Source organism: Tiliqua scincoides, chromosome 1 (assembly GCF_035046505.1).
Source record: "Tiliqua scincoides isolate rTilSci1 chromosome 1, rTilSci1.hap2, whole genome shotgun sequence".
Classification (NCBI taxonomy): Eukaryota; Metazoa; Chordata; class Lepidosauria; order Squamata; family Scincidae; genus Tiliqua; species Tiliqua scincoides.
Window position 1 is genome coordinate 164,142,640 of NC_089821.1, and position 24,279 is coordinate 164,166,918.

The following is a 24,279-nucleotide window of genomic DNA, read 5'->3' on the forward strand; positions in this document are numbered from 1 at the left end:
TAAATCAGCTGCCTTTTGTGGAGAAAGTCATAAGTTCAATCCTTGGCACTCCAGGTAGGGCAGAGAAAAAAATTTCTTCTTGACCCTCTGGAGAGCTGCTGACAATGCAGACTTAGATGGAGCAGTGACTGTGACTCGTGACAGAGATGGGCAGACTGAGGCTCTTTTGTTTTAAGGGCAAAGTCATTTAGTGAGCAACAAATCATTCTGGCTGATCCCCAAATGCCCCTCTTTTGTGTGTCAGCTTGACAAGCTTCTAGTAGATGACAAGAAAATAGCAGATGATGGCCATGACAACAGTATACCTTGAGTGCTTGAAAATGAGTACTACAAAGTACTCCCTTTGACTTCACGCTGGGGCCCTGAACTCAAAAACTCAAAGGAGTCCAGCTTAGTTCAGTCCAGTTTAGTTCAGACATTCTTTAGGTAGGGTTGCCAACTGACCAGATAAATCATTCTTGGCCTACTCTTGTGTCTTCAACAGCAACTTGATATCAAGGAATTAGCATGTGAAGCATTCCTTGTTATGGAGAAAAACATTTTGATCTGCTAAGTGCTGCAGAATCAGCTGGCTGTCACTGCTGCAGTGACCAGTTCAAACATTGGCAACTTTATCCCAAGCTAGGCTTATGGGTTCTGAACACAAGCTCATCAGGCATGGGTCTGATTTCACACATTGCGTTTTTACCATGGCACCACCATAAGATGATTGTACCCTATTGATATCTGTTTATTGCCTTTTTGAATAAAAATGAAATGGGTGTTTACAGCAAACCACTGGGAACTCTACAGTTTACAGTGATTTGATCAGCTCTTACTGGAGGAGGACACAGTCAAATACCATCTTCACCAGGTGAATGCTGCTGTAGTAATAAGTTTGCCACATGAAAAGAAACAAAAAATCTGGCTCTTCACCGCTGCTTTTAAAACAGGCAGAAATGAAGCAGGTGAAACTTCTATCATGAAGAGAAATTTCGGAAGAAGCTTAACCTGTTAAATTGATCTTGTAGTGTTGTTATTAAATAAAATAATGGTTAAATTGTTATTGATAACAATATTAGTTATAATAATTTAGGGCCAATCCTATCCAATTTTCAAGCCCAAGTGCAGCTGTGCTAATGGGGCATGCACTGCATCCTACAGTGGGGGGGGGGGACAGTCATGGAGGCCTCCTTAAAGTAAGGAAATGTTTGTTCTCTTACATCGCAGCTGCATTGCACATGCATCGGTGCTAGAAAATTGAATAGGTTTGGGCCCTTAACCATTTAATAAATAAAGAAGAGACTGTTATTAAAGAACAGAAGCAACACAAAATTGGTCCTTGACTAGTGAGGAAGTGGTTATGCACTGAAGTACATGTAACTGAAGAACAACATATTCTTTTCCTGTTTACTATAGCTTCCCTTCCCTTTTTCTCCCTTCTGTTGTATTTTTGCTTGTATGCTCCTCAGGACAAGGGTTTTTCTTCTCAATACTCTGTAAAAGACCATGTGTCTTGGTAGTACAGCAGTAATGATATGATCATATCATAAGGCCTGCTTGTACGATCCCTGCCTAAAATTCTGGAAAGCCAGCTTCCTGTGTTCCTATTCCAAAATATATGCCCAGGTCAATATGAATCAATGCCATCATGTGGACCATGCTGTGTTTCTGAGCTGGGGGAAAAGCAGTAAGATAGCAGTAAGGGCTGATTTATACCTAAGCATATGGATTGCCCTTGATCCCTCCATCTTTGATGATGCTGTGGAATATCCCCAGTCCTGTTTTAGAGCAGAAAGAGTTCTGACTTCCGCCACTAGAGAGCACATGAGCTTTGAAAGTCAGTCTTCACAGGCGGCTGCTTTGAATAATTAATTAAGGACCCTGCTTAAAAATTAAATTCTGCACCTTTTTAGTGATTTCAATTTAGATCTGACAGTTCTGACAATTACATTTTTTAGACAGCTTGGAAAGTTGCTTTTGGAGTCTCTTGAAATAATGTCGGCATTGTCCCTCTCAGTTTTTCCCCTCTCGCTCTTAATTATGCTCCACTTTTGATGATTTGAGTCCGACTGACAGATAGTGTCATTTGTGAAACTTGAAGGATTTGCAAACAATTGCACAAAGGCCTGCCCAGATCAAGAGCTGATCCAGAATATCCAGGCTAATGCCGCGATTGTACCTCCCTCCTTCTTTCTCCCTTAATCCTCCCCCAATGCTGTGGTTGGGGCCGTTTCACCCTTCCCTTTCGAGATGAGAATCTCTCAAGCTTGTAATCCTCAAACTGACTTGAAAAGCCAACTTGGAAAGCTGCTTTTGGCCAAAATTACCTGAAAGTTAGCCAGCCTTGGAGCCTGATTTGCATTCCCCACTGTCGAATGGTGGCACGTGCTTTCATAAATGATGTACGGCTGCAGTGACAGAAAGAGGATGGTAATCCTTTCTCCCTCCCACCTTGAGTGGTATCACCCTTGTCTCAATAGATCCTGTCTTTTAATTTTGCTTTTCAAGCAGCAGGCTTTTAAATGTGCAAGAAGAGGCGGTTTCTTCATTTCCACCTATAAAGCAGGTCAATTCTGAGCCATTCATCCACTCATCCCAGTAACCTTTGGAATTATCCTGGGCTCTCTTCAGAACAGCATGCGAGTAGCATAGCAATAAGCTGAGCACACCTGCTGACATGCTCTGCCAGCACTTTATACATTATAGATACCTCCAGCCAGAGAAGACTGTACAATATCTAGCTGCCATCATCTTAATGCACTGACGGCCTCTTTTCATGTAATGCTATATGCTGGTAATGCTTTCACGTATGCATATTGCCTAGCAAATTGTGTACATGAATCAACGTTCAGCATGTTTAAGTCTAGCTGGGGTTTTCCTGAATTTGCTTACAGTGTGAATTCTAGGGTGATGGGATGCAAAGGAGATCAGGCCTCTGGATCGTTAGTAATTCCGTAGAAGGAACATCTGCTGCCCATTCATCTAATTCAGAGGTCCCCAAATGTTTTAGCATCAGGACCCACTTTATAAAATGACACTATCAGGACCCACCTTGCTTTTAGAGACAGAGACAGAAGAGACTTCTTAAAAAAGGTTTCACGTTACCAGCGGTTTAAGCCTCTGTTTTTATCTTTTTTACTATGGGGGAGGAGGCGACTGTCCTCTGGAGCATTTGTTGAGCTCCATGTTCATCTGATTGGGACCATTCTGGTGGTCTTGTGTTCCCCTTCACCTGGCCTTTCATAGGAACTGAGGCACTATTGCAGTGATTTTCAACCTTTTTCATCTCATGGCACACTGACAAGGTACTAAAATTGTCAAGGCACACCATCAGGTTTTTGACAATTCACAAGGCATACCATGCTGCCAGTGGGGGGCTCACAACCCCCATTGGCACTACTAATAAATGACCTTTCCCCAAATTCCTGTGGCACACCTGTGGAATACTCATGGCACACTAATGTGCCACAGCACAGTGGTTGAAAATCACTGCAACCCCCATGCTGCCAGTGGGGGGCTCACAACCCCCATTGGCACTACTAATAAATGACCTTTCCCCAAATTCCTGTGGCACACCTGTGGAACACTCATGGCACACTAATGTGCCACGGCACAGTGGTTGAAAATCACTGCACTACTGCCTACTTCTGTGGCTCAGTTACGCTTTCCATAGGGCTCAATACATTTTTTTCTTGTCAGCTTGGGGGGGGGGTTCTTCCTTCTCAAGTGTTTTTTGGGACCTGCATTCATCGGATCCGGACCATTCTGTGACATTGCATTCCTCTCCGCCTGCCCTTCAAAGTGGACTGAGGAATGCTTGTGTACTCATGAGAAAATGTACAAGTGCAGCTCAGTTTCACTTTCCATAGGACTCAATATATTATCTTTGTCACTATCAGCTTGTCAGTTTCTGTTTCACTACCAAACAAACAGGTCCTGACTCACATTTTGGGAACCACTGATCTAATTGTTAATACAGTGGTGCCTCACATAACGAAATTAATCCGTTCCGTGAATCCTTTCGTTATGCGAATTTTTCGTTTTGCGAATCGCGTTTTCCCATAGGAATGCATTGAAATTTAATTAATGCGTTCCTATGGGCAAAAAAGGTCAAAACGAAGTCAAATTTGGTTTACAAAGTGTTTATTACATGCTCTTTAAAGGCATACATACTGTACAGAGGATTTCTAAAATTTGAAGCATACACGAAATTTTTAATTTTTTAAAAAATTCGTTATGCGAAGCACGGACCTAAAAAGTTTTTGTTATGCGAAGCATGGACCTAAAACGTTTTTGTTATGCGAAGCACGGCCAGAAACTTTCGTTATGCGAGTTACCAAACTCAATCGAAAAACTCTTTCGTTATGCGAGTTTTTCGGTGCGTGGGGCATTCGTTATGCGAGGCACCACTGTACTGTATAATGCTCCCATCCCACTTTGCAGTGCCTTCCTATCTAGCCCAAGTTCCTTGTCCTTGACTTCAAAACCCACCACAGCCTTGTAATCCCCATTTCTCTGCCTTCATGCATCCTTGCCTAACATCTTTGGATGATTTTTGGCATTCAAAAATCTCCTAAATAATTCTGCCCATTTTCCTTTGATGCTCTTATGTGTGGAATTCTTTCCCACAGTACCTACATGTTGCCAATTGTCTTCAAATCTCTCCCCAAACCCCCATTTTCTATGAAGCATGAAGAAAATAGAATTCCAGGCTCCCTAGTAGAAAATGACACTCCCGATGATGGAGAGGAGCTGTTTCCAGTTGATGAGAAGGCCTGCCCTTCCAATCTCATATGCACACTCCCTGCCACTGGTTATATCATTTTTCCAGAATAAAGTTTTTTGACTGGGTGGGACACAGCAGGGGGATTGCAAAGAAGAAAAGTAAGTAGGAAGGTTAAGCTATGGGGACGGCAACACATTCCACAGGTGCCTGGTGTTTCATTATATAACTTGTAAGAGTTATAAGCAGAAGTGACAATCTGCATACATTTGTATAGGGAAATGGTAATTGGATCTACTTGCTGCATCTTAAAATTTGCTATTTATACAGTTTATCCAAGATGCAAGCTAAAACTTCAGAGACTGACATTTTATGCTTGTTGTGGAATACTGTAGGGCAGGGGTGCCCAAACCCCGGCCCGGGGGCCACTTGCAGCCCTCAAGGCCTCTCAATGTGGCCCTCAGGGAGCCCCCAGTCTCCAATGAGCCTCTGGCCCTCTGGAGATTTGTTGAAGCCCGCACTGGTCCAACGCAACTTCTCTCAGCATGAGGGCAACTGTTTGACCTCTCGCATGAGCTGTGGGATGAGGGCTCCCTCCACTGCTTGTTGTTTAATGTCTGTGATGCAGTAGCGGCAGCAAAGGAAAGGCCAGCCTTGCTTTGTGTAAGACCTTTTATAGGCCTTGAGCTATCGCAAGACCTTCATTCATTCATATAAGTTCATCTTTAATATATTCATTTATGTAAACTTATGTAAATTTATTCAGATTTAAATGTAAATTAATTCTTTTTTTCCCCGGCCCCCGACACAGTGTCAGAGAGCTGATGTGGCCCTCCTGCCAAAAACTTTGGGCATCCCTGCTGTAGGGCTTACAAAGCCACAGCAAATGCCTTGCACATCTCTTACCTGACTGTATGGAAACTGCTGCAAGACTGCTCTTTTCTGTACTGGAAAACTGGAAGCCTGGAACAGATGTAATGGGAGCCTTGGATAAAGGGGTCCGTGCATATCCTCTTGCATACAAATGCACCTACTATGAGTGGACTAATTTACATGGAGGGTTAGCAGGTTAGCTGTTAGTGACCTGGATGGGCTGGCACACATGCAGGGAAGGGTGGAAACACGAGATAGGTTGTCTCATGTGATTTGTGCATTTTATATGAAGCACTGGGTGTAGAAAACTTGCATCAACATATATTTTAACTGTGCTTACTGCAATTTCTGTTACCCCCCCCCCCCCCAAGAAGGCTGTTCTGCTGCTCTGCCACTTCCCAGCATTAACCTCCAATTTTCTGTGTGGTCTGAACCTTTCATGGTACCCCATTAAGCTGTTCGAGAAGGAATGGTGCTGCTATGGCTCTGACAGCATTCAAAGTAATGGAAGGGTCCAGCCTAAAATAGCAGATGACAACATAAGAAAAGCCCTGTTGGATCAGGCCAAAGATCCGCCTAGGGTAGCACCCTGTTTCCCACAGTGACCCACCAGTTATCTCTTGGAAGCTCACCAGCAGGACACAGAGGCGTGCTTCCCTCCACCATTGTTCCCCTGCAGCTGATATTCAGAGACATACTACCACTGGATGATAGCCACACAGTCATCCTTACTAGTAGCCATTGATAGAGCATACTGGCTATGACCCGAGTGCATGCAGACAGTTTAAAATCTTGTGGTTGTTCCTTGTTTCTCCTTTTAATTTGGCAGCAGTGTGTTCAGTCACAGACGCATGAAAAAATGGAATCTCCCACAAACCCATGTCGATCAGAGACTAAATATGCTATCCATTTGGGCAGATTTCACTACTATACTTTCTTTGCCTTGATTGCAGAAGTCAGTGGTGCACTTTTCCTTGCTGCAGTACCATACACACCACTGTGAATAGATAACACAATAAAGCCCAGAGGCTAATTTTGGCAAGCCCTGCTAATTTAGCAGCAGACTGGTGGCACAAATCCCCTTGCCAATAACTATATTTTTATGCAGATTTTGGTGAGACAAAACATGCATCCATTATTGACCTGCAACTAAATTTGCACAAAAGTTGGATTCATTGGTGGTAGAAATTTTTGATTGCTTGGTGAGAAAGGTTTTAAGATTGACAAATGTCCTGTATTTCACCGTGGCTTAACACAGAGAGAACATGGCTGTATGAAATAACAGAATAATTGGAAGTCTCAAGAAAGGGGCCCGTAAGCAATTCACAGCCCATTCCTATGCATATCTGTTCATAAGTAAGTCCTATTATAGTCACTGGACCTTATGCCCAGGTAAGGGTGGATAGGACTGAGGAACAATCTTCAGGTTGCTCTAAGGAAAGCAGTGGTGGCAGCTTCATGTTTACACAAGTCAGAGATGTGCTGCTGGAGCAGGTTAACCAGGGAACCATGTCATGTAATTATAGGGATCTTCTTTGAACAACTGGCTGTAACTTTATGGGACATCACTGGATGGTGTGCCACTTTAGGAAAAAGCTGCAAAAGAGTCTGTCTTCATAATTTCCATTTTTATTGCAGTGTTCTTCCTTCCACCGCCCACTGTCCTCCAATTATAAACCCACTTTGAATTTAGCTGGTGTCGTTTTACCACTAAGCCCTGAATGTATTTAGAACAAAAGCCATCAAGACAAGTTAACTCAAATATGCTGCTATTTACCCAAGGTGGGGGGGGCGGGGGCGGATGACTTTTTGAATAACTGTGATTGTTTGTATATACTATAAGCTGGTAATAACTGCAGGGATGAAGTTGGCTGTAGATCAACACAAAATCCCTAGGGTGATAGCCGGGATTTGTTGAAACAGACTAAAGTAAAAACTCTTGCACTGTAGCAATCTTACCATATGTTCATAATTAAAAAGCTTTTTATTGCACTTGCTAGAGGAACATTCACAGATTAGCAGGAGTATATACAACTTCTGAAAATGAGCTTTTCCAAGACTGGAAAAAGAGAGGGGCTTATCCTAGCTTGAGACACTGTGTGTTGAAGCTGTCGCCCTCTTTGGCAGCTACAGCCTCCAGCAGAGCCTGCTTCTTCTGCATGCTGCGAGAGGACTCAAGTTCATACATCGTCGTCAAGTTGAAAAGAACACTCTCGTGGAGGTAGTGTTTAGGGTCCTGCTGAACCATTCCTTCCAGCTGCCGGAGAGAATCTTTCAGTTTCCCCAGATAAAGCAGGCAAACAGCAGCGTTGTTGTTCGCCTAGAGGAAATTGACATTACCTTCATTTATGAAGCCAAAAGTTAACAATGTGACAGGACAGTAAAAAGTACAGAGTTTTTCTACATAACCTTTGTAGGTGGATGCTCTCTTTCAGGAAGTGGTAGCACACCAACCATAAATGGCCAATTGGTAAACAGGCCATATTCTTAAGGCAGGCAGATGAGCAAAACATGAAGGCTAGGGGCATCATCACCTAAGCACTACTGCCAGACAATTCATTTTAGTGGGGCTCATGTGAAAATATATGACTGCCTTAAAGCTTTGAGATATGATTCCTCAGTGCCTCTGCTGCTGGTTGTAAACTACTAGTCTTTTCCTTTCCATGCATTTTTTTTTCACTTATCCCTGGAAGTAGTGTCTTCTTTTTCTGCACTGCACTGATTTGATTTTGGGCACTGGAGTCAAGGGGTGACAGATTTTAGAAGCCTATATAAGTCACCACTTGCACCACCAGAAACTTCTTACCACAGCATTTGATGGGTCAACTTTCAAAACTTCTGTGAAGAATTTGTGAGCTTCTGCAAAGTTATTCTGACCAAGGTGGAGAAAAGCTCTGGAAGAGCAGAAAGAGTACAGCTATTACTTGAGAAAACTCAAATTGACTAAAATATATAACATTGATTTGCACTCTTAATTCCTTCCTGACATCTGACCTTCAGAAAGCAATTGTGAACTAACTCTGAGCTGCTCTTTTCCAGATTACAGTTTCAATTTCAGCATCAACTATACAAAACAAATTTATGTTCTTGTAAAATTAACTCTTAAGTCAGTCCACACATTATTCAAAGACTGTATATCCCATCCTGGCTCCCTGGACTTCTGTGATAAATGGTTTACAAATACAGGTTTTTCATTAGCCATACAATGAAGAAATTTTAATTTGTATACTTAAGAAGTCAATGTGTGAAGTGGCTCTTTAAAAAAAAAAAGTTTTTAGCCCAATTGCTAACATGTTTAATCAGAAAAAAGCTCCAATGAGATCGTGACTACATCTTAGTAAGTGTGGATAGGGTTATAGTAACCTGAAAAACTGACAAATGAGCAGATTTGCATTAGAGAGTCATTTAAAAATACAAGTCTGTGCTGGACAAGTAACATTTTTTAAATCAGCCCTTGTAACAAAGGAAAGACAACTTCAGTTCAGGATAACATGGCTGCACCATGTCAAACAGATCTCAGGGGCTGGTAGATGCCAATCAGTCTCTCTTCTGACAGTTGTAGTTACATAAAAGAGAAAGGAAGAGAAAGGGATATTCTCTAGGGCCCCTTAATGTTCACCGTGCATTCTTTGTAGAATCAGGTTTAAGATTAATTTAGATTTTACATTTCCCACCTGTTCATTAAAACCATAATTTGGTTCTTCAGACCATCCAATTTCTGAGTCACTTTCTCGACATCTTGAAAATACTTTTCAGCTGTTTTTATGTCTCCAATCTGGATAATACAAAAATGGTAAAAAAAAATATAGTTACTGCAACTAGGAAAGCACACAAGAGACCCATCAAAAGGTAGGTTTTTATACAAAAATACCTTTCAACACTAGGAAAAGAAAAGATAAAAGATTACATCCATTTTAACATTAAAATCCTAGCCAGAAATATGCATGACAGAGACTGGACCAGATATTGCTAGAATCATAAGGATACCACTTCATTTTAAAAAAAGTTTTCCAGCCCTTATGGCTGCAGCAGTTAAGACTGAAAGCTGGCAGATAAATTGAACTAAGGATTCCAAAGAGGACATTGACAGATTTATCCTGCTTCCTTTCCTCTGTTCCACAATAATTTATTATTATAAGGCATATGTACAGTATGCAATTTAAAGTTTATTAAACATTTTTGGTTACAAGCAACCCCATCTACAGTAGCTCTGCCTATGCCCAATGATCAGCCAGCTTGCACCTCAGCAAGAAATGTGTAACTCAAAGACTTTTTATAGCCACAGAGAAACCTATGCAGGTGAGAGAGGCCAGGCACCCTCTGAAAAAAATCTCAGGAAGGGAAAAGGTTCTGCAGCTAAAGCTGAAAATACTGCCCATATGGAGTGTGAGGATGATGGAATTCAGCTTGCAACCCTTCAAAAGGAGTGCTCATCTATATGTTCTGCTAAGGTGGGGATTCCTGCTTTCATCTATATGTCCCAAACAACTTGTTTCTCTTCTATACAGGATTTCCCCAAGGGTTTATGCTCCTTATGCAAAAGGGTCAGAATGCAACAATGAGCCATCTGTATAACAATGATTATACAGCAGGGACTTTGTCCCTATGAAGTTGCTGCACTTTTTTTTTTGCTCCTCTTTGATATAACTTGGCCTTTCTATAGCTGCTATATATCCCAAGAGTATTCAGGTTTGGGACACTGGCTTTATTTATTTTCTTTTTGATTAGGCAATTTTTTTACACTGGGCATTTAATATTCTCAAGTAGCTTTTCACAGATGCATCTGAAGCTCATTAAAAAAAGGCTAGTCTCTCTCCTACCCCCCTCCATTCCTAATACATGACTTGGCAACTCTTCTTTTGCATTTCAAAAACTACAAAAGAGAGGAACCCTGACAAGTAAGAAAAGACAGGTATCCCCTGGTGCTGCGAGCCCCAAAGCAGCATTTCAAGCAGCAGCAGCAATGGGTTCAGCTGCTTTTGTTCAAGGTTATGTAAGCAGGCCAATAAGCTTGTACTTTGTCTTCATTTCTTCTGCACTTGAAGGAAAAGGCCCCACTTTGACAGGAAAGCCACTAATTCAAGAATATCCAATAATCCCTCTTCCCTCAAGGCCCCCTATAACTGCTAACTTTGCGGAAGGCACGACTTCCTTCAGAGACTGTTAACGTTGCTCTTTGAATTGGACAGACAGATGGCTCCTCTGAGACGCAAGGCACTCTCCTTGCATTCTCCCCAAGCTTGGGAATGCAGCTTCTGCAGTCAAGCCAGCTATGATGAGACTCAGAGCAAAAGAGCACAGCCAAGATGTGAACTCTGCTCCTTGGCATGTTTCGCTGAGAGCTGGAACAATCAGTTAAACCTATTTGCAGTACATATTTCCAGTCAACATATTTCCAGTCAACATATTGACACTTTACAGGGGGGCGTCCTTATTATGAAAAGGCACAAGTTTAAAAAAAAAAAAAGACACCTTTTTCTTTAAAAAGAAAAATAACTCTTGTACTTATCAAATCCTATCAAAATTTTGTTTCAGTGGCAGACAATCATCAACATGAATCACCTAAGGATGAAAATCCAGTTTTTTAATCAAGAAATATATCGGCTGGGTAATTATCCTTTAAAAAATTAGCAGCCCAATCCTATTCAGCACAGGCACAGTGGGGCTACACAGCCCATGCTGTATCCAGTGCTGAAACTGAGCAGGCCAGAAATCTCCTCAGGGTAAAGGAATATTTGTTCCCTTATCCCATACTGAGCACCAGTCTGCCCAATGGGGCTACTTGGATCTGTGAGTAAATAGCTGATGCAAGTCCGAGAAGCCCTGTGAAGGGCTTTCAGGCCTGGGATCGGGGTTAGGATATGGCAGAGGCCTCCTCCACCATCCCCAACTCCCCTTTCATGTCTGAACCACCCCCTCCCTCCCTCTATTCTGTCTGCCCTCTGCTCCATGCCACTCAGCACTGCACTGAGGGTGTGGGCAGCTGACAGGGTGAATTCAGCACCAGTGGGACTGCGCAGGCCTTCTTGCCAGCACTCTCTGCTCACGAGTTGTTTACAAATGTGCTGCACCAGTATAGAATTAGGCAGTAAGACATAAGGCATAAGGAACTGTCCTGCTTCCGGTTAATGTTTAATGAGTCTCCTCTCTGTAGGAGAGGGGGGACACCTGTATAGGGAACATGTATTTATACACCCTCCACCTAACTGATTAAGTGGGCACTTATGGCTACTTGTATGCCTATCAGAGTACAAAATGTCAAGTGAGAACCTGCTCTTGCACAGATTTTTATAACACAATGCAAGAGTCATACCTCTGCAAAGCCAATCTCACCAATACTAGTATAACTTCAACAAGGCATTTGGCACGGTTCTTTGAAAGCAATGATTTAGAAGCTGATTTAGAAGTAATGCGAAACAATATCTGGTGGTGCATGAAACAACCTTGTGGTCCTGTGCTTCCTTACTTCCTACCCTAAGCACTCTACTTGATTAGCACCTTAACTGGTTTTTGACAACTGTATTTTGCCATTACATCTGAACCAACAAGCTAAGGTTTGTGAGAACTTTGCAGACCAGGACTGGAAATCAAGCCATGGTACAGCATTCATCTGAACTGACCTGGAGTTTGTGACTGTGCTGCTACTGACAATTTCGGTATAGTGTTTCATCTGGAATATAATACAAGTTCTCAAAGAAAGTGAGTAAGGAAGAAAGTTTGTGTACAAATACTAGAAAGTTCTCTCATTGCCCTTACAAGGTTTAAGTAAAGGGTTATCAGCTTTAGGTACCCCAAGTGCCACTCAACTCAGTTGGCCATCTCTGTTTTAAATTATAAAGTAAAAATTCAAGAGTGTTAGTTTGTGAACTGTTAACAAACCACTGTGGTTAATAAGCAGCACATCAATTTAGACACAACTAGGCAATTTTGTTCTACCATTGTCAAAGAGGGCTGTCACTTAGGTTTATTCATAATCAGGCAGATACCTGCAGGAAAATCCTTCCAATTCCACTCAACAGCTGAGGCTCTTGCTCGGGGTAATATTTGATGACAGCATGATAAGTCTCCACAGCAAGCACATAGTCCTAAGGGGCAAAAAAAAAAGCGGGTTTTGCAAGGTCAGCATTTATTCATTGCTCCACATACATAGTTTAAATAAAATGAGGATGCACACATGCCCAATAAAAAGTTATAAGCCTCAATATTTAAAATGGGAAAAACAGAACCTTTAAAAAACAATGAAAAGGGTTGTCCTGACCAGGAATAAATATTCTCTGTTGGCATTAGCGTAGGGAGGAGATGTACTACTAGAGTCCAGTAACCAGATGTGGCTTAGCAAGATGGGATCAATTTTTCTCTCTTCCCACTATACAGACATGGGGAACTCTCAAAGCTGAGCCAAATTTAGGGGAACCCAAGCATCTCTGTCCCAGAAGCAAGTCTCTTGTATCTATTTGCCAGGCTCACGCACAAAGAGGAGCATAAAGTATATGCACTCACTTTCTCTCACATCTACAGATTATACTCCATTCTCTGTGGCGACTAAAGCCAACTGCAGTGCCAAGCCCACTGTTGACCAGACATCTGATATTCTAAAAATGGCCACTGCTCCTCTGTGTTGAGGGAACAGCAACTATGGTGAGATGAAGGGCATTTTAAATGAGCTCAGTACAGTTGGACGGGGATTTAGAGAATAAGAAGGGATTCCCCCCTTCCTCCTCCGATTTGACTACTGATAGATGTTTTGAAGATATGACTTTTAAAAAATGTATTAGGAATTGTTTGCCTGTCTCTTGTGTATGACTTCTTGATTGATATGTCTTGGCCTTGATCAAATTATGTAGTTTTTTTTTTCTTAACATGCAAAAACCATTGAAAAATTGACTACAAAAATTAGAATAGTGCAGAATAGTGCATAGACACACTTTCAGGTATTTTCAGGTAACAAGGGTGCGCCATTAAAGTTCTGGGGTTTTACCTAGAAGCGGTTGGGGCCTGGATGAGGGCTAATAGTCTGAAATTAAACCCAGACAAGCCAGAGGTCCTCCTGGTCCTGGAGACTGTGATGCAGGTACTAAATCCACAACTTGCTTTAGCTGGGTAGCACTCCCTCTGAAGGAGCAGATCTGTAGCCTGGCAGTCCTCCTGGATGCAAAGCTGTCCCTGGATGGCCAGGTTGCCTCTATGGCCAGGGGGGGCTTTTGCCCAGTTTTGGCTGGTGCGCCAACTGAGATTGTATTCGTGTCAGTCGGATCTACCATGGATACTAACCTATAAGGCAAAAAATTTCTACCAATAAACAAGTGTAGATTGACACCTCGTCTTATCTGTGGGTCACTCAGGGGTCAGGGCTGTTCAGGCATGTCTAGGCAGTCAGGAGAAGCCTGGAGGAGCTTTAACAGTCCGTGCAGAAGCTTTGTGGTCCAAGGACCATTTTGAGTGATTGCAGACGGTTTACAAACACACAGCTTTATTTACATTTGTTGGAGCTCCAATGTAGAGTCTTCTAAGCAGACTTGTTAACTTCAAACCTAGGAGTGCTTTTTAGAACGACAGTAAACAGTATAAAAAGGTGTCTGGCAGCAACTGAAGCAGGACATTGTGCAGAAGTAGGCTGTTTATGTTGCTTTATATTGGTGGTGCATTTGTTTTGGATAGTTTTTAAAACTACATATGCTTTTCTCCAGTTTCAAACATGGAATGTTAAAAAAGTAATTCAATGCATGTTCAATTCTGTAGCTTTAAGGGGGGGTGGCACATAATATTACGTAAGTACCTTGTTACTGTCATCAAAAACAGTGGTGTGGCTCAGATTCTATTCCCCCTTTCTATCAGGCTCCAGGGCAAGCTGTAACTCCTCCTCACAAGCACCATTCCCCAAATTTTACCCCCCCCCCCGAACTTATCCGAGGTTCACAGAACTTTCCATGATTTTTGGCTGAAAACCTGCTGTCGACGTCTATGAGATCACCTTATAGGCATGTATCTACAGTAGCTACAATGGTCCACTCCCAAGTGACACCTTGTCTAGACTACTGCAATGCACTCTATGTGAGGCAACCCTTGAAGACAGTTCAGAAGTTGCAGTTAGTGCAGAATGTGGTGGCCCAGCTGGTCACTGGGGCTTAACGGGTATTTAATCCTGCACATTCCCTATAATTGTCAGATGAGACCCAGATTAGGATACTGGTGTCATCTGAAGCCAAGAGGACAGGGGCAAGGTATAGGGTCTTTTCTCTTGTGGGCTTTGGACCCAACTTCCAGAAAATACGAGGACAGCCCCCTCTTTACGTGGTTTCTGGCGCAGTTTAAAAACATTTTTATTCAGGACTGCCATCAGGGACTGGCCAGGTCCAAACTTCAGTACCAATGCCAACGCAGCACTCTACTGCCCCATCAGGGGGTGCCCTGTGCAGTCTGTGCAGTAATATGGCTGCACCTACCACTACCTAGCACAGTAATAAGGCTGTCTATGCAGTAATATGGTGCACCTACCACTCCCATGGGAAAATCTGCCTCTGCATAGGTTAGAGTAGCTAAGGGAGACTTCAATAAGGGAGACTTCTTGTACTTTCAATAGTTCCCTTATATGCTTTCTGAGGTGGCACAGGTCTGCGAGAAGATTGTGCCATGAGCCCTTCTGGAATATTTGAATAGGCTGTTTGTTCGAGACTCCAGAAATAAAAAACAGGGAGGAGGGACAGCACTCTTTCCTGAAGAACTGGTTTATTCTTGCAAATAGCTTTTTGAAATTTCAGACCCAGGCAATTGTTTCCAAATCAGCTGTTTTGCTTCAGATTTGTTTTCTCTGCTTCTTTCTTCTTTGCAAGGAAGAAGCTCTATGAATAGGATCTGCTGTTTCTCTTAGAGTGAAAAGGGCATGTGTTTTATGGTTTCTGTATGTTTTTCTCTGCAGGGTCAACAGCAGCTAGGGAAATATAAATTGGGAAAATGGGGGGAGGGATTAGCCATCTGGGGTGCCCTTGGGGAAAAAAGGTGAGATAAAAATTGAATAAATAAATAATCTCCCCATCCAGAGCCACCAGCCCCAACACTTAATCAGCCCGCTTGCCAGTTCTGCTTTTAAATGAAAGAAAAAACTCTGCAGGATATACTGTTTGTGGGTGTCCTAATCCAGTGGTTGCCAACCTGGGGTTCATATACTCCCAAGGGTACTTGCCAGAACTGTTAGGGGTACTTGAAAAAGAACTGAATAATGGTGGAAAAGGGCAGGTCTATATTCAAATGCCTTGTGGGGCTGGCAAGACAGGAAGGAAGGCAGTTAGCTGGCTTCGAAAGCCCCACCAACTGTGAGTTTTTGGTAATCAAATGGGTATTATCAGATATGGATCAGAGGTTGAAATCATAAATTTGAAATAACAGCAACTATATTAATTACAAACATTTTGCTAATATGAGGTGTACAATTTATGGAAACAGACTGGCAAGGGGTACAAATGTTAGAAAACATTGGGCACCACTGTCCTAAATCATGCTAGTCTTGCCTTTAGGCATGGCTGGCTCAGCCAGGAAGCACCCTGATATGGCTTGCGGCAGCAGTGGATGGCAGGATAGCAGCAGATTCCTGATGCCTTTTCCCCAAGTCTGCTGCCGCCATCTCCCTTCAGCCCACCATGGACTAAAAGCAAGCAAGCAAGAATTGGATCACCCACTCCCTGTCCTCAGTCCTTGCATGGGGTTTAAAGTTTAAAGGGACCACATCCCTTCAGCAAGGACAGAGTATGGTGAGGAGGTAAGGAGGGTTTTTTCTTTTTGGGTGTGTGTAACAGTGTCCCCAGAGAAGGGAAAAGCCTGAGTAGACTGCTTGGGCCTGCCATGCCCTTAGACATTCCCAGTGAGTCTGTTTTATAGCACAATTAATGTGCATGCAGAACATCTGGAGCAATGTCCACATGTCTACCTCTCAAGGTTCTTATTCTTTATACAGTGTCATCAATGCACATTATACTTTATAGAATTTCATAAGAAAAGGAGAGAGCAGGGAGGGACACAGGTCCCTGCTCAAGGAACATGAACCCTACATTCTGACAGTGGGCTGGGCAATGAAAGGAAAATCAAGGGGAAAAACACTGTAGAGCAGAGAAGTAGGAGGGGAAAAGGAAACTGTAATCTAGCAAAAGATGCACTTGTGCTGTGGAGATCTCACATTCTAGCATGAAAAAATGTAATATTTAGTTCCTGCAAAAATGCCATTTTTTTCTAGATAGTCTTCAATGCTGTCAGGATTGAGGAATGGAAGAGGGTTACATGAATGTTATGGCCACATACTGGTTATTTCAGAAGTTTGAGAATCTATACAGTATATTTATTGCAAGGGGGCGAAAAGCAGTATAGTTATACAGGTGCAACCTATTTATCCACGGATTTTTTATCTTCTGATTTGTCTCAATGGGATGGGTGAACTGAAAGTCACACACATCTTTTCCTCCTTTGCCCTGTGCTGGCTTCTGCAAAGCCCAAACCACTGCAAAAAGGCTCCGCCTTGCCCAGGCAGGGAGATAGCCCTGGAGCCATGGAAGAGGTTCCCCTTGTGAAGGAACAGTAACACTCCTGGAGTCCCTGAGCCAGCAAAGAGCCTGAAAAGGGGAAGGGGGAGGGGTGGAAAACCTCTGTAGCCAGAGCATGTGCAGCAAGGTAGAGCACTCTCTCTCACTTACTCACTCACACACACACACAAACGGGCAGGTGCGGTAGCAACAGAGGGGATTGCTTTAAAAAACCACAGAGAGTGTTTGCCCAATTCCTCCCCCCTCTTAGATGGTGCAGGCTCTTCGTGCTCCAGCCTATGGAAACCAAACAGCCCAGCAAGCAAGCCTTCCCAGCAAGCAAAGCATGAGATTTAGGCTACGATCCAATCCACACTTTCCTGGGAGTAAGCCCCACTGACTAGAATGGGACTTACTTCTGAGTAGGCAAGCATAGGACTGGGCTCTCAGGCTACAGTCCGATCCACACTTTCCTGGGAGTAAACCCCATTGACTACAATGGGGCTTACTTCTGAGTAGAAACACATAGGACTGGACTCTTAAAAGCTCAGCATCCCACCTGTGAAAGGGGGAGGCAAAGGAGCGGAGGGGAGGGGATTGATAACAGCTGCCTTAGTTTCCTTCCAGCCCCAAGCGTCAGGCTGTAGTGTATTTGTGTAACTCTATGGAATTTAACATAACGCAACTGAACTAAGGAGTATAAATAGGCTCCACCTGTACTTCTCTTTGAAAGTGCCAGTTAATAGCAGTGTTTTAATTTACAAGATTACATCTTCTCACCCCTCTTCACCTAACAATTTCCCCCTACTTGTTTTATTAGAAAGAAACTAGTTGTAAAGTCACTACAGGGTTGAATTGAATATTGTCACAGAAATTTTTGCCGTAGATTTGGGGGTAGCAAGAAAAAAAATTTGATAGGGTCAAACCCTGGACAATTTTAAGGAGGCCCCAAAATGAGGAGAACATGGGGGGAGGGGGGAGGCAGATTAGTATGAGTTGGTTGCAGGCCATTGTATTTTAATTTTTTCATCACTGCTTATTTGGTGCCAGCAGCTGCTGCCCTGTGAAGTTCTTCATAGAAACTGACTCTTCCTGGCTGCCATTGATTTTTTCCCCCCAGCGTCTTCCATGACTGACACTGAATCATGACACAGTGTCATTCTGAGATGGTTTCTGGAGGAAAAAAATGGTGGCTGCAAGTGGGTTGAGAATTTGTCAAAATTCTAGCCCCCTACCCCACACCACTAAAATTCACCTGAGAAACGGGGGGGGGGGGGAATAAAGGGAGGGGGATTTTTGGATCAGCACTAGTTAGAATGGAACATGACTTTTTGAGGGGATCACTAGGTGGCAGTAGACTGCACTTTGAACAGATTCCAGCAGACAAAGAAACCTAACGTTTATTACACATGAAATCAAAGCTGACAACTAAATGATTTATTTGAAAGAGTACAAAAAAATTTAAATAGTGCACCAAATTCGTATAGACACACTCCTAATTACCAGTACCTGTGTGTGATCTTAAGTCTCTTCATTATAAATCACATTTTAAAAATCAATTGTAAACTACACTTGCCACATTGACTGAGATAAAAATGATAAAACACAGAACACAGTTATTTTTCTTCTATTATAAAGGACAGATGGTCATATAGTATAGATAGGGATATTTATACAAGTGTGAATTTTGTATGATTGCACATAAGTGACTTATGTAAACTGCTTCATGCTGTGGGACAATTGTACACCAGGAGGTGCAGCTACTCCACACACTGCAGACTACTGCCAGTTTTTGCATAAGGTCAGGTTTGCTGTTTGTCTAATTCCAGAAGATTCCAGCATAGTAGCCACAAGACATACTTGTACTGTGCCTCATGGTTTCTGCCCGAATGGAGAGACATCTGTGAAGAATGCAGACTTGGACCACAATCCAGAGATCACCTTTATAGTCCTCTCAAAGAACTTCTGGAAGCCTAGCCAGAGTTTTCTTTGAATGGCTGCCTGCTTCAGTCTATCACATACTGCTTTCTAAATTCATTTGAGTTTCAAGAAATGGCATGCTATGAGAGGATCTTTGTGGAGTGAGGGGTTACTTAACCAAAAGCTTGGGTGGTTTCATATAATGAAATCATGCTTTTCCTCTGGTGCGTGCCCACAACCCTGAATCCCAATTTGCTTCTTTGAATTTAGTATGTGAATCTTGCTCAGTAGAAGAATCTTTAAGGGAAGTTATGCCCAAGCTGGAAAGTGCAGGCAGCAGCATCCAAAGGAAAGTCACAAATGAATTTTAATGAGGGCTTAGGGCATGAACACAATGCCACCGAGGAAGATCTGAAATCTCAAAATGGCCCTGGAAGTATTTAGATGGGTGTTGATGCAAACCACGACTGTACTTGGGCTTAAGACTAAGCTGCAGTGCTTCATAAAGAATTATTAGAAAAAGGAAAAGTAAAATAAACAGACAGATGGCCAGCTGCACTGAAGGGAGATGCTCCAAGACAAATTTCCTATGAAGAAGAGGAGTAATGGTTGAACGCAGAAACCACAAAAAGCAAAAGGACTCCACTTCAACATCTTAAAAGACTTTTCAATTAAATTGCATAGGTAATGCTTTTTAAAAAAAATGAATCTGACAACCACCTTAATGATAGTAGAGTATTAGACTATTTCTGTGTACTATTTTAAGCCTACTTTAAAAAAAATCCGTTTACTGTCAATCATGTACACAATAGTACTCATATGTCAGGGCTCTGGAATTTTTGCTTTGTTTGCACTCAGATAGCTCATTATTACCCTCACTTTCCAAAAGGAAAACTGGAACTTCACAGCAAGTGTTTGCCTAAGCAAGGATTTGAACCTAAGTCCTCAAGGTCTAAATTCAATATTTTGACTACAAGCATCTAGAAACAAACATTTCATAGATTTCCATGAAGATTATTTTAAACAGAATCCCTTAGATTAGTGCTTCCCAGAGTTACTCTGCTTGCAATGATTCCCTCGTGCAGGGTGAACAGACACAATGGAGGACAGAGTGCCTATACCTTTAAGCATTGTAGAGAAGAGGGAATTTTGGCAGGTGCAGCTCAACATGGAAGGATTTGAAAAGCTGCACCTGCCAAAATTTCCTCTTCTCTACAATGTTTAAAGGTATAGGCACTCTGTCCTCCATTGCGTCTGGTCACCCTGCCCTTGCGCTGCAGATGCAGCATGTGGCTCCCAATTGCCAGTTACTTCCGGGTTTTGAGACTAGATGCAATGCTACAAGCTGTGGTAAGAGGCTTAGGGCAGATAGGCAGGCTTTTTCAAGCATGGATTTTTACTGCTTGTAGTGTCACAGTCTTGCTGCCAGGAATCCTGTGCCACCCTTGGGAGCTGCATCTCACACTTTGTGGACCTCTGCCTTAGGAAATAAAAGCCTGTCCATTTCAAATGAAATGCTGACACACTCGCATTTGATCAAAGAAGAATTTGATTTGATTTAGTGTGAGAGACTTACAGTCCAACTCAAGGGTGTAATCAAAGGCTCTGGCTGTTGGTCTGAAATGCAGACATTTGGAAAGCCCTCCCTCTTTGCAATGTGCAGTGCCACAGTTAAAAACTGGCAGAACTACAAACAGACTTGTACCATGCAGCAACCTGACAGCTGGAGAAACAACAGTGTCTCTCCAAGTGAAAGATTTCAATAACTAAGTTTCATGGGGCAACAATAATGCTATCTGCATATTGACATAGGGTCTTAGGGTTGCCAAAACCCAAATGTTAAAATGCCACATACCCAAAATCAGTGTATAAAAATCAACAACAAATAACAATATTCTAACCTTTTCTGATCACCCCCAGGCCTATAGTGTGCCCATTATAGTTCTCTCATAAATTCTCATACTCATGCCTCTTCAAATGACCTTCCCAGTAGGTCAAGAGCTAGGAAATCCTCTACAGCTGAATGAACTTCTAACCCCAATGTTACCCTTCAAATATATCAACGAGCTTCTCAGGATCAGCTCAAATCCTTAACAACCTCCGTGCAGGGAATGTGGATGCCGCTGAAAGCAAGTTGTCATCACAATGACAAATGGCACTTCCTGGGGACAATTCACAGTGGCTCATCTATCCATTTTAATGGTCCCACTCATGGAAATTACTCCTGGGAAGTGGTGCCCGTCAACAATGCAGCACTCCTCAGCTGCTACTTTTTCTGAGAACACTCTAGAAACCAGCTCTTAGCTTTCTGCATTAAACTGAGATGCTGGCCTTATTAGGACACATCAAATGTATAGAATTTGAGACTCAGCTGTAGTCCTGACTGGCCTAGTGAATTCCTTGAACCTCATGGATATTCAGTCTTTGTGGATAGGCTGTCAGAAAAGGGAATTCTGTTCCTAGTTGGGGAAAGGTCCAAAGGCTGACACAACATTGTAGGGCTTTGAGTGCCACATGATTCATGAGGCCAATCTATGCTCAGGGCTGACACTATCTGCTACTCTCGCCACACAGTAAGCAATAGGATTCCCCTATTCCCAGGGCTGCAAAGAAAACCTCAGAAGGCACTTGCCATTCCAGATTCTGACTGCAGCAGCAGGAAGAGGAAGCTGGAAAAACTGAACGAAATAAAGCAGAATGACTTTCAGACTAGGAGGGTGGGGGAAGGAAAAGAACAATTCTCCTTTAGGTATAGCCAGATTTGTCTGTTGCAGCAAAAAAACCCAGTCTCATAGCACCTTAAGGACTTACTAAATAATTTCAGCGTATGCTTTTGTGGGCTATGGTCCACTTCATCAGATGCATGGGGAAAATCTCCTCTGGCTGTTTTTTCTTGGCAGGTCACATTTATAACAAAAAGGTCTGAATATTCCAGAGTGAGTGTGAATAATCAAGCAGCCATGAAAAAAAACCCAGCAATTTATACATATTTCAGACCTACACCACACAAGTATGAAACCAGTGGCATTACTGTGTACAAACAACAGAGCAGCAATTTGAGGGTATGATTTGAATGAGAAAATGCATAAACCTGGCTCTAGCAGCAGCAGGTTGAGTCCTAAAATGCGAATTCTGTATTGCTGCTCTGTGTTCTTTTGGAATGAATTTCAGGAGGAATGTCCTGCTATAGCCCTCATGATGACAAACAGTAATACAACTTGTGCTCTTCTTTGCTGACATTCTATTAGAGCATATATGGTAACTCTGCAGCAACTGCACCCACCTACCTTCATCATTAGCAGACAGTTTGCCATGGAGTACATCACCCGGCCCAGACGTGACCTCCACAGCTGAACAGAGGCTGTAAAATGAGAGCAGCTTGTGAATGTGCACAAATAAATTAGAAGCTCTTTCCCTAGCCATCAATTATAGGTCATATGCATTCTGATTTAAGCTATTTTCCCTTGTTAACATTGCTGCATTTTGAGCACAGTGCTTCTAATGTTCTGCCATGTTGCACTGAAAATCCGGCACCCTCTCAATAGCGAGCAGTTTGACTGGGGAAAGGAACAGGCTGCCTGAATAAATGAAGCAATAATACAAAGCTGGGAGACGACCTCTCTACTTTTAGCTCAGGCATCTCAAGAAGGAAGCATCCATTTTCCAATAGCAGAACAAAAGAGAGCGAGAGAAAGAGAGAGCGAGAGCGCACACTAGTAATTATGACCATTAGTGTGCAATCAAGTAATTTAGGGGACTACATTTATACTACTTAGTCCCCTAAAACTGACCAGCCAAGTTAAAAATCTCATTTTGGAACCAGAGCATGAAGGTTTAAGAGCTGTCTCAGTCTGGGGTCCTGCACTCTTGCCTCTGGCTTACGAGATGGCAGAAAAACCTGCCAAGCTTGTCTGCCACCTCTGCGCTCCCAGAGCCCCTGGGGTTTAAAGGCTGCTGCATATAGCAGCAGCCGATAGCTCCCTCCCTTAGTTTGCAGACAGGCTCCTGATGTGAGAGAATGAATGGCTCGCATGAATCTTTCACTGCTTAAAGGGATCTGAGATCAGTACAGCAAACCAAATGAATCTCTTATGCTCCCCCCAAAACCCCACTAGAGTAAAACTGGTTTGGAGCCTGTATTTAAATACAAGTCTAGGGCTGCAAGTAAGTCCTATTACATGCAGCAAGACTTGCTTTTGATGCATAGGATCAAGCTGTAAATTTAAATGGCTCTTGGGTCATGATGCCATAAGGCTCTGGGTCATTACACCTTGAAGTAGCATAGCAAGAAAAGTGATCAGGAAAGACAGGTATGGCAAGAATGGCCATGGACTGTGCTATCTCTTTCTCCAATTCAGCACAACACCAAGTTCTTTTTATGACTGCATATATTTGCTTTATAAAGCCCTTGTGCTCCAGGAGGACAAAGGATCCAGGATTAAGAGGGAGGATTTATTTATGATGGTTCCAACACATGACCTGTCTTGCCCTGCAAGCTCAGGTCAGCATCTAGTACTTTAAAAAAATATATTTTTCTGCATGTTTGTATTACAAGTAATTAAAAATATGAAGACCAAACTATTTCTTTGACCCTCTTCCCCAAAACATAAAAACACAACAATAAAGACAACACAGGTGGGTATTAAATTATGCCCACTCATCCACAAAAATAACAAAGCTGACCAAATTCTACTAATACTTTTCCACAGCTACTTAACATATTAGTGGGGTATTTTGAAAGTTAAGCAGATACATTATGACCGGTGAAGGAGATTTAAACAACAACAAAAAAAGGAAAGGGTAGCCAATGGCATAAAAATGAGCAACCCAACGAAGAATATATTCATTTCCAATTGTATCCACTGGTACATTACATAATAACAATAGGTGCCATTTGCTGTTCTTAATTTAGGCCGCAATTTTTGAGTGTTTGTTCCAATGCACTGTTCTTGTTTCTTTGGGAATTGTGTGTTGTGGAGCAGCTGTAGGACACAGTGCCTTGCAAAAAAAAAGGGGGGAGGAGAGAGAAAGCGCTGCCAGAAAAAAATGGTGCAATGCTAAATCTCTTCCCAGCGAATAAATGGAGAATGAGATGCCCTCTCCCCGCTTTTGAAGAGAGACAATGCAACAAGCTGGGTCGTGCAACACCTACTCAGACCAGCAGTGGGGAAATTATGCTGCAGATCTAATTCCATAAAGAATTTAGGGTGGTTTCCAGTCACAGATTACAAGGCAACATAAAAAACAAAGGTTTTCCTCAGCTGGTGTCCACAC

At 42.5% G+C, this 24,279-nt stretch overlaps 1 protein-coding gene across 2 annotated transcripts in view; it reads right to left on the reverse strand.

The window, feature by feature from the left end:
• Positions 1–7,543: 7,543 nt before the first annotated feature.
• TRAPPC12 (trafficking protein particle complex subunit 12) overlaps positions 7,544–24,279 on the reverse strand; it is a 71,344-nt gene continuing 54,608 nt past the window's right edge. For both annotated transcript variants that reach the window (XM_066640304.1, XM_066640303.1), the window contains 5 exons: positions 22,293–22,366; positions 12,565–12,663; positions 9,253–9,353; positions 8,385–8,472; positions 7,544–7,898 (listed from right to left, as the gene is read on the reverse strand). In XM_066640304.1, the coding sequence (XP_066496401.1) occupies positions 7,656–7,898; positions 8,385–8,472; positions 9,253–9,353; positions 12,565–12,663; positions 22,293–22,366 (605 nt within the window). In that variant the 3' untranslated portion in view covers positions 7,544–7,655. The remainder of the gene's footprint in view (positions 7,899–8,384; positions 8,473–9,252; positions 9,354–12,564; positions 12,664–22,292; positions 22,367–24,279) is intronic.